The 10,529-nt window shown below is 33.4% G+C and overlaps 1 protein-coding gene across 3 annotated transcripts in view; it reads right to left on the bottom strand.

The window, feature by feature from the left end:
* The window catches only part of LOC111085387, a 25,424-nt gene that overhangs the window by 7,939 nt on the left and 6,956 nt on the right, over nt 1-10,529 (bottom strand). Inside the window, exons 3-5 of one of the 3 annotated variants that reach the window (XM_022383704.1) lie at nt 9,828-9,894; nt 4,184-4,221; nt 3,349-3,700 (exon numbers count right to left, since the gene is read on the bottom strand). In XM_022383704.1, coding sequence (XP_022239412.1) covers nt 3,534-3,700; nt 4,184-4,221; nt 9,828-9,894 — 272 coding nt within the window. In that variant the 3' untranslated portion in view covers nt 3,349-3,533. Of the gene's footprint in view, nt 1-3,348; nt 3,701-4,183; nt 4,238-9,827; nt 9,895-10,529 lie in introns of those variants that run through there. The other 2 variants (XR_002610236.1, XR_002610237.1) reach the window with 2 other exon arrangements.

Raw genomic sequence — 10,529 nt, 5'->3', positions numbered from 1 at the left:
GACTACACAGACGTACTTATTAGTTAATTAACTAAAAAGTAAACTAAACTAACTTCTACTTTTTTTTCTTTTTTTTCTTTTTATTTTTATTATTATATATATATATATATATATATATATATATATATAGCAGAATATGTAATTCCTTTCATATTAGGGATAAAATAATGTGGAATCATTCGAACTAGCGCACACGAAACAATTGAGTTTACATAGGTTATACTAAACAAACTTGTTGTACTGTTACAAACGGATTCATTAGATGGGTTTAGTTTGTTTTGAGTTTCGCGCAAAGCTATACGAGGGCTATCTGCGCTAACCGTCCCTAATTTTGCAGTGTAAGACTAGAGGGAAGGCAGCTAGTCATCCCCACCCATCGCCAACTCTTGGGCTACTCTTATACCAGTGAATAGTGGGATTGACCGTCAACCTATAACGCCCACACGGCTGAAGAGGACGGGGATTCGAACCCGCGACCTTGAGATTGTGAGTAAAGCGCACTAACCACCTGACCATTCCGGGCCTAATCCATTAAAAACTGAAGTGTTATCAACTCCAACATCTTATGAAAATCTGAGACAATATGATGAACCTGTGGCAGAGTATACATTAAAATAATAAATATAGCAGAGACATTTCGATCTTTCGCATTAAAAAGTTATTGTTAAATAGTAATAAAAACTATATTCTAATATCAAATATTATAATTGAAAACGAATGTCATTTTTTTTAAGATTCAAATTATCACAAGTAAAAATTAACTCTATTGAAACACTACATTTTCCTTTTGGATGCATAGTTTATCCTCTCATACAGATAAAAAACGAGACGTATAGAATAAATAAGTAACTGAGGAAGAACTTAATAATCTTACCATACAAGAAGTATCCAAACAAGTATTCAGAGACGCAAAACTAAGAACTTTGACATGCATTCTACACATCTTATATTTGAATTTGCATAACTCTATCTATTGATGCCAGAATACATTAATCCAGCGGGAACGTAACTTCATTATACTTGGAAAGCTGAAGACTGGAATAGCGCGTAATAATTGTTAACCTATGAATAGGTAACGAAGCATAGGAGCAGTAAGATTAACATACGTGATCAGAATGAGGTGAATTTTCATAATGATGTTATATTATCTTATTAGTTATCTCGTCATATTATAACTCGTGAAAGAGATAAAAATGTTTATTAAGAATAAATATTTTGTACTCTGTATTTGCCAGATAACAAAATTTAACGAACGCAATACAAAATATTCCTAGCTAATGTGGCTTATGTTGCTATTTCAAAAACGATAAATGCGAAAACAGATCAGAATGTATTAACACTCATTGATGGGCCCGGCATGGCTAGGTGGTTAGGGCGCTCGACCCGTAATTTGAAGGTCTCGGGTTAGAATTGCCCCTTTTAGCCGTGGAGGCGTTATAATGTAACGGTTAATCTCACTATTCGTTGGTAAAAGAGTAGCCCAAGAGTTAGCTGTAGGTTGTGATGACTAGCTGCCTTCCCTTTAGTCTTACACTGCTAAGTTAGGGACGGCTAGCGCAGAAAGCCCTCGTGTAGCTTTGCGCGAAATTCAAAAACAAAACAAAAACAAACACTCAGTGATCAGAATGATTCAGCTGTATATGTGCCTTTGTCTACTAAAAACTGAGTAAGGAACCCATTATTCTATTCTTGAATCATACAATAGTTATAATTTCGCACATAAGCTTATTAAGTCTGCAAATCAAAGTTATTTTAGGAAAATAGATTTGAATCGTAGCTACTCACGTACGTACAGAGTGTGTGTGTGTGTGTGTGTGTGTGTGTGTGTGTGTGTGTGTGTGTGTGTGTGTGTGTGTGTGTGTCTTATTATAGCAAAGCCGCATTGTGCTATCTGCTGTACCCAACGAGGGGAATTGAACCCCTGATTTTAGCGTTGTAAATCCGAAGACTTACCGCTGTTCCCCATGGGGACCACACGTACAACCACTCACTTGAGTTGTACCGTAATATTTGTAGCTTAATACTGATTCTACGGCTATTTCTCATAAAGAAGCGCTTTAAGCATGCAACTATTAGTCCACGCTATTGAATTACTACGTGTTTCTAATGAATTATCCATTTTTAGGGAAGTGAATATCAGGGAAATTATTTCATTAATAAAGTCTATAATTAACAGGGATTTTTTTTATTATTATTATTCTTGCAAATTCTCCAGTTTAACCCATTCACTCCAGCTGTCACGTATACGGGTTGGACTTTCTTTCTTCGAAAAACTGCGGCTTTGCCCGTAGGTCCATATATAGTATTTCATTTCTAGATTTCCCGAGTGACCTGTTAAAGGGTATTTATGAGTATTGAAACACTTTCCATCCACCCAGACATTATAACCGAACAATGGCTCAATCATTTTTTGTCTTTTCTCGTCAGTACCCCTCAAGATGTCAACGAAATCCCATATAAAGCACAGCCGCAATGTACCGAAGTAAAAAGTCCGACCCGTATACGTGACAGCCGCAGTGAGTGGGAAAATTTGAACATATAAGATAGCCGCAAACTCTAGTGTCTCCACTGAATTTTCATTCCTAAGGAGAAGACATTTTTACAGGGGCTTAGTATTCCGCGCTAATGGTTTGTGCGACACGTTACTTTAACTTTCCATAACGGTTCATATAAATAAGGAGCGTTATCTTCATTTAGGTTTCAAAGTCTCTATGAAGATCGTTATTTTGGGTTTTAAACAGTTTTAATTCAGATAGGCATAAAAACGTCTTTGCATATGACAGCATTCTTTAACTTCCCAACCAAATAATAGTTAGTTGAACTATGATTACTTTTAACTGTCTACTAAAACACTTCTAGTTATTCTAGTCCTTACAATAACTAACTAATTTGAGAACATTTAATCCAATATTATTTGCATTATAATGTATATATTGACTGACATTGGTTTGTTTTTTGCACCGTGTTCAATTGTTCTTATTCTCATTAACTTATTACAATACGAGTTAAACTTAACTAATGCATAACGTTTAAAGAAACTGTATTTAGTCTTTGTTTTTCTATGCCAAATAAAATAAAAAATACAAAGTGAAAAAATTGCATAAGAATTGATACATTTTTCAGATCAGTTTGAAAATTTGTAGTAACATTCCAAATCAAAAACTTTGTCTTCCATTTACTTTATCTATTGATTTTGATTTAGTAACTTTACATTCTACGTGGCTTTTATTATATATAAAAATAAAAATTCAATGTTTTTCAAATGAATAAAATTTAATAAAATTCGTACTACTTGTTTCTTTCAGATATTCACGCAACGCTACTCAGGGACTATCTGCACTAGTCGTCACGAGTTTTGAACTAATAGACTAGACTAAAAACAACAGCAGTCACCGCCAACTTCCAGGTTGATCTAATCGAATAGTGGAATTGAACAGTTACTGTTACAGCGCATCCAGTATTTCATGGTGTACAGCGTGATTTTGCGGAAAAGAGACGCGAACAAAGGACTCTCAGGTTTACAGACCAGCAGGCTAACCAGCGAGACGCATTTGGCCCAAAATACATACTGAAGCAATTGTTATTAAAGAATGCATGCGTTTGTTCGCAACATGAAGACTGGTGTCTGTTGTCTTTGAAAACGTTGTCATCATTACTGCACCATCTATCTCAGCATCGGTTGCACCATAAAATCTGTAAACTAAAATGTGATAAAAATACCTTATAACACTGGCATATCATTTTTATTAAACATCCAGGGATAGTTCCACTATATGAAGGTTAAATCAGTAATTGATGGTTTTTACTTTAAAAATTTTCAACACAAACAAGACCAATATATCGTCGAAACAGCTCGAAATATATTCAAAAAAATTAAAAGTCCTTATTTTTACTTCTTGGCTAACATAGTTTCTTACCCTGAGCTGATAATGCTAATAATAAACATTTGATAAGAAGGAACAGTCCCAAAACTGAAGACAATCACAGCCATTAACGTCGACCTTTATTCAACCATAAACATATTTTTGTCAAGTGAAGATACTTTAGACAAAAAAAAAAAAAAAAAAAAAAAAAAAAAAATGCAGATTTTATGTAGAATTAGGAATTTGAAAACAAAAAATTAAGAGAGAAGGAGCTTAAGTGCATTTACTTCTAGTATGTTCGAACATGTTTCAGTACTTACCCTCTGAACTAATGAAGTTGGTTGCGTTCCACAAGAAACTGTAAGAAGATTCAACTATAAAAATAAGAGTCAACAATAATAACATTTCAGCTTCTACATAAATTATTTTAACATACAACTCAAGGTTTCACTATATTGGTTATTTCTATTTACCTATACATAAATTAGTATAAAGTAGTAACCCAACAAACAAAAGTAATAAAGCTAAACCTATTTATCAGTTATATGGTCTAATGAAAAGGCCTCATAAAAAATCTTTACTTTGACAAACAAATGTTTGAATTTAATATATTTCCTCAGCTCTGCAAATATAAATAAATGTTTTAATTATTCATTAAAATATTATTTATTTAAAGCTTAAGATTCTTGAAGGAAAATTAAACATTGATTGCGTACACCAGCTTAACTTAAGTTACAGTTTACAAATGCTTTATACATGTATTTTTTTTTAAGTTTCAGCTTCTTACAAACATCTGCACATAAAACATTTTACGAATGCATCCTACTTTAAAGGAAGATTAACCCAAAAGATTTATTGCGGTTTTCATTAGAGCTTTAGCGATATTTTGAAACTGCATAGCCAAGTTTTGACGAATGCATCCTACTTTCAAGGAAGATTAACCCAGAAGATTTATTGCAGTTTTCATTAGAACTTCAATGATATTTTGAAACGGCATAGCCAAGTTCGGACGAATGCATCCTACTTTAAAGGAAGATTAACCCAAAAGATTTATTGCAGTGGTCATTATAGCTTTAATCATGTTTTGAAACTGCATAGCCAAGTTCTTTGGTAAAATTTAAGTTCAAAAGTTCTTGTTTTTCCACTCAAATTACTATAAGAACAAATATGCATTTTAAAACGAAAATAATAATAATTTATAAGATTTGATATAGTAGAAAACACTCATCTACTGTACAGTAGGATTACATGTCGTAAAGCTGTAGGCACCCACTCTACAGTAGGGTTACATGTCGTAAAGATGCAGGCACCCACTTCATTTTAATATTATAGGTATAAAGATCCAGACACCCACGTAATCATTGTATCACATGTTGTAGAGCTACAGACGCTCACTCTATAGCAATATTACATGTCGTACAGCTGTAGGCACCCACTTTATCGTAAAATTACGTGTCACAAGTTGTAGCTACCCACTTTACGGTAGGATTACATACCGCAAGATTACAAGTACCTTAATGAGTGATATAACTTTATAAGCACTCACTTTTAACAATGGGCATACGTTGTTGAATTACAAATAATTAGCGCCTTCTAAGATTAGTGAGACGTTCCATACTAAAGAAGAGTAGCGTGTACTATCAGTGACGTCTATAATAATAAAGGTTTGCATGTTGTATTACTGCTAAGATTTATAGCATAGATGATGATCTGATGTACTATTGGTGGTAAGTTTGGTAAAGGAAGAAGATGAGTTTTATTTTTTAGCGATACCTAGAGTAAAGGAGGCAAGATGTGCTGTGTTAGTGACGTTTGTTGTCAGAGTTTTAAATATCTTTGGTTGGGCTGAGATTATTGGACAGTAGATATCGGACTTGTTAGCGATAAATTCGAACAATAAACAGACAGCACACAATTCACTTGTTTTAAAATAATATATTCAAAACAAGGTACGTAGGTACAAAAAATTCTTTACACTATCACAGTTGTATCTTAAACTCTAAATAATTATTTTTCTTGTCAAAAGTCCACAGACTGATTAAATTACTTTGGAATTCAATTGACAAAACGAATTATTTTTCTGTACTCTGTTTCTTACTGTACAATCTGCGATAAATTCACTTACTTTACTCCGTGGGTTACCACAGTTGTATCTCGAACTTTAGATAATTGTCTCCTTTTCGTCAAAGTCCACACAGTAGGGTTCAATTACTTTAGAACACCCTTTGACAAGACAAATTGTTCTCCTTATCTCTATTAAACTGTGAAACTCACTTTAAAATATCGCCCGTTATGGCTAATTACTCACACGCCGGCTAATTTCACATTTTCCAACTTTTTTTCTGGCTGAATTTGACTTGCGTTCGCTTGGTCTCCTATATTTACACATTGTTCAATGAGGCCTCAAACTTTCTATAAACTACGCGAGCGACGCTGTAATGTAATAATACTCACTTAAGGTAACGAGAAAAATACCAAAGATTCGAGAAACTTGGCGTCGACAATACTACAATTGAAACACACACACACACACACAGTATACGACTCTTACAGAGTTACGCAACCAAACTTGTCATAACTATCGCCTTTAATATAATTAACTTTAACTCTCTTGTTATGAAAAATAAATAATAATTTAATATTAAATAACTAAATGAACTAAATAATAACTCTTACACTAAACAGTCATATATATCCAACACTTGTCGAAACAGAAGGTAGCATGTTATAATGCTAGTAACATCACCAAAGGACTTCAGCAGCGAAGTCCTTTATTATGTTAATGGAACAAAAATATAATATTCACGAGGAAAAGTAGAACAGCCTCCTCTTAATTCTTTAGAACCTGTACATCCATCAGAATAATATTATAACATCACAAGAGCTGGATCTGTAAAGCAGAATACGTTTCATTGTCTCAGAAGACTAAACTATTCAACTCTATACTCAGAGATAACTATAAGGCTTCAACTATAAACTACCATTCGTTGGAGTTATGAGTAATGCCATCCATTAAATATAACGTTAAAAGAGGCCACGTGGCATATAATGCCATCCATTAACTATAACGTTACAAGAAAGCACGTAGTATATAAAGCCATAACAAGCGTTCATGTCGTATATAATGCAACGAATTAACTATAAAATAACAAGCAATCGTGTCGTATATAATGAAAGGCATTAACTATAGTGTAACAAGCGACCGCGATGTATATGATGCCATGAATTAACTTTCTTCTATAGCACAACAAACAGCACATTAATTAAAAGTGCCTACTTTTTACATGATAACAATCAGAACACCACTGATAATCACAAAATGGAAAAGACTGTGACAACACTAAAACTTATCCACACTGTATTAAAAGACAAGTTAATAGGTTAATGAAATATTCCACCATATTTTCGGCATTTAACAGACACACACAATATACAAACTTCTTCTAGGTGTACAAACTTTTACATAGACTAAAACACACAGTAAGTACATCGACTCGGGTATTTATTACGGCTCTTATTTAACAGGAGAGGGGGGACCACATTTCGCCCTAATTTTCAATGAATATTTCCTGTATTTAATTCGCAGATATCGGCAGAAAATTATGGTAAATAAAATGTTCAGATTCGTCCCAAAGATGTTCAACCAGATTGGAATGGAAAAACCCTTGTAGTTCAGGTAAGAATTACAATACTAAGGAAAGGACTTGATTGACAACAACGTTCAGACACAATCTGAATGTTATTCAACCTTCTAAAGGAATAAAAAAGACCCAACCCCTGCACAAGGACCCGTCATGCTATTACACCTCCTTTACCAGCATGTAGAATCAGAATAATATAAATAGGGTCAAGTGAAAAAAAAAAAAAAAGACTCAGACCACATCACACTCTCTCAGTCATAAACGGGTTTAGTACTGTTTTGTTGTAGTTTGTTTGTTTCTTTTGTGTATGTGTTTTTTGTTGTTGTTGCTTTTTACTGCTTTATAACTGTTTACAATGTTCTTTCAATGACACAGCTATATTATTAGTTGAATCTTAACCGCTGTTGTAAATAATTGGCCACTTAAGAGTGACTGGTATGTCCTAAATATTTTATAAGCCTGGCTCGTCATCTTTTCCCTTGACCTTTCGCCAGCTATTTGCGGCCACAGTTTCTCCTAGTGACAAGCGTATTCCCTTTCGATTTGCCACTGTTATTACAATCTGATGACAGATGTATTTTAACAGCTGGTAAGAAAACAGTCTTTGATAAACACATTTCTGCTACACCGGCACCAGTTATCATATTCCTTTGAAAGTTTGAATTCCTTACTCTTGTGCGATGGTTTCAAGACTAACACAAAAATATAGCTACATCTCTTATTAAATCTCAAGCATTCATCTGATTCATGATATGATCAATCTACAAATAGATATGGCTAGTCAATATACAACAATGAAAAATAATTTCACCAAATGCATATGTTTTCGTATTTAATAACTTACCTTAATTCCAGGAAATACAACAATAGGCCTATTAGTCATGTTCTAAAGAGATCGTTGATAGAGGATTTTTTCAACTATTGTGGATTCATTGAGTAAGAATTTGTTTTGTTTACAGAGTCACTGTTAGATGAACTTTAACGATGACAAACTACTTAAAGTTATTATCAATCCAAACTGGCCAGACTAATGAACAGAATTCGCTTACTGGAAACATATTGGAGTAAAATAATTTGTACATAAATAATAAGACAATAAGCTCAAAATTAATAAAATTACGTTTTAACTAGTCATGTATACATACTGTATCTTGTTAAAATATTAGCCAAAGCTAATTTGTACTAATCATAAACAAGTTTGTTTTGAATTTCGCGCAAAGCTACACGCGGGCTATCTGCGTTAGCCGTCCTAATTTAGTAATGTAAGACTAGAGGGAAGGCAGCTAGTCATCACCACCCACCATCAACTCTTGGGCTACTTTTTTTACCAACGAATAATGGGATTGACCGTCCCATTATAACGCTCCCACGTCTGAAAGGGCGAGCATGTTTGTGTGACGGAGATCCGAACCCGCAGATTGCAAGTCGAGCGCCCTAACCCCACATAAATAATTAGTTCAATCTGTTATAATACGTTTGAAAAATTTTAAATAGGTAATTTAATTCAACAACATTCATCAACAGAAACACAAGTTTCCATTCCTAAATAGATGTATAACGTGTTGAAACATCTATAAAAGTATGGTTTTGTACCAATACTAAATGGGGAAGTTACCTTGTTAAAACGCTAATAAAATATTTTACTATTTAGAATAGACAGTTTAATTCAACAGAATCATTCTTACTATTCATGAATCATTTCGAAAGCATGCGGCTGCTACTCGTAAATATGAAGTTTAAATTGTTAAAGTATTTTTAAACGTATATATTATCAGTAGTTTTAGATTCAGTTTTATGGGAACACCTAACAAAGAATAGTACTTCCTGTACATGTCTAATTACTTTAAAATACATAACTTTAGGGCAGACTTTTTGGACGTAACCGAATCTCTTAAATTAATTACTTTCAGTAACAGATTGTTTGTTCCTTTAACTAAATTATATCGTGAAATTTAAAGACAGCTATAGAAATATTACTCCAGAAGTTCATTGTTCTGGTTATGCAACTTATTCCATTCCTTATAAATTAATTATATCGAACGTGCTGTACATACTAATTAATGTTTCTAGCATGCTACTAACATGTGCTTCGTTTTTTCCACATACAACACGGAGCTATGATAACTCAGCAACTCATGGGTATAACCCAGCAACTCATGGGATACCATAGCCTATGTTGTATGTGGAAAAAATGAAGCACAGTTACCAAAATGTAAATACTTGAACATGGGCCTGTTTAGCCACTGTCATATTATTATTGACTTCATTTAGCAATTAAACATCCATCATGCACGACATTCTTTAATGATTATGTCGAGCTTACCTGCTGCTTATTTTCTGATATTGATCCAATGCCTTCGTCATACAGCATACAAGGTGTATCTGAAATGCTATTATATACAATCTTGTTACTGAAAATCCATTCTGATCCAGTAAAAGCGATACAGCATAAATAATTATCATTCACATCTCGTACTTATTACTGATACTACTCAATGTCATGATGCAAAGCTCTACACTAACAAAAAAAGCAAATAACTTTTTTAAAGAAAATTCGTACTGATAATAATGACAACTAGCAGAGACCTGCAAAACATTTTCGGCCAAATTAGTATCTCTATGGTAACAGCACTTCTTTAAATATAACATTTCTAGCACAATACAAATGAATTGTAATCGTAGACAGCGAAGTGTGTAAATCCATTTGTATATAGGCCGTACTTTATAAAACTTTAACTTACGTTAGGCCTAAGTTCGATAAAGAGATAAATTAACACTGTAGCCTGTGTACTTTTTTTTTTTTACTTTAGTTAGGACTAAACTTTACTGTACTTAATACTATCGATAAATAAACTTAATGTTTTTCTACGACCTAACGTCAAACATTTTTTAAAAACATTTATAAGGTTTTAATATTTTGTTGTACAAAATGGTTAGTAAAGTATATTTACATTCTCCTTTTGTTGTTACTTCTTGTTTCATACAGCAATTGTAGCGACTTGCTCACCGAGCTGTGCAGCTCTCC

Source organism: Limulus polyphemus, unplaced genomic scaffold (assembly GCF_000517525.1).
Source record: "Limulus polyphemus unplaced genomic scaffold, Limulus_polyphemus-2.1.2 Scaffold362, whole genome shotgun sequence".
In the NCBI taxonomy this organism is placed as follows: domain Eukaryota; kingdom Metazoa; phylum Arthropoda; class Merostomata; order Xiphosura; family Limulidae; genus Limulus; species Limulus polyphemus.
This window is presented reverse-complemented; position numbering and strand designations above follow the sequence as displayed.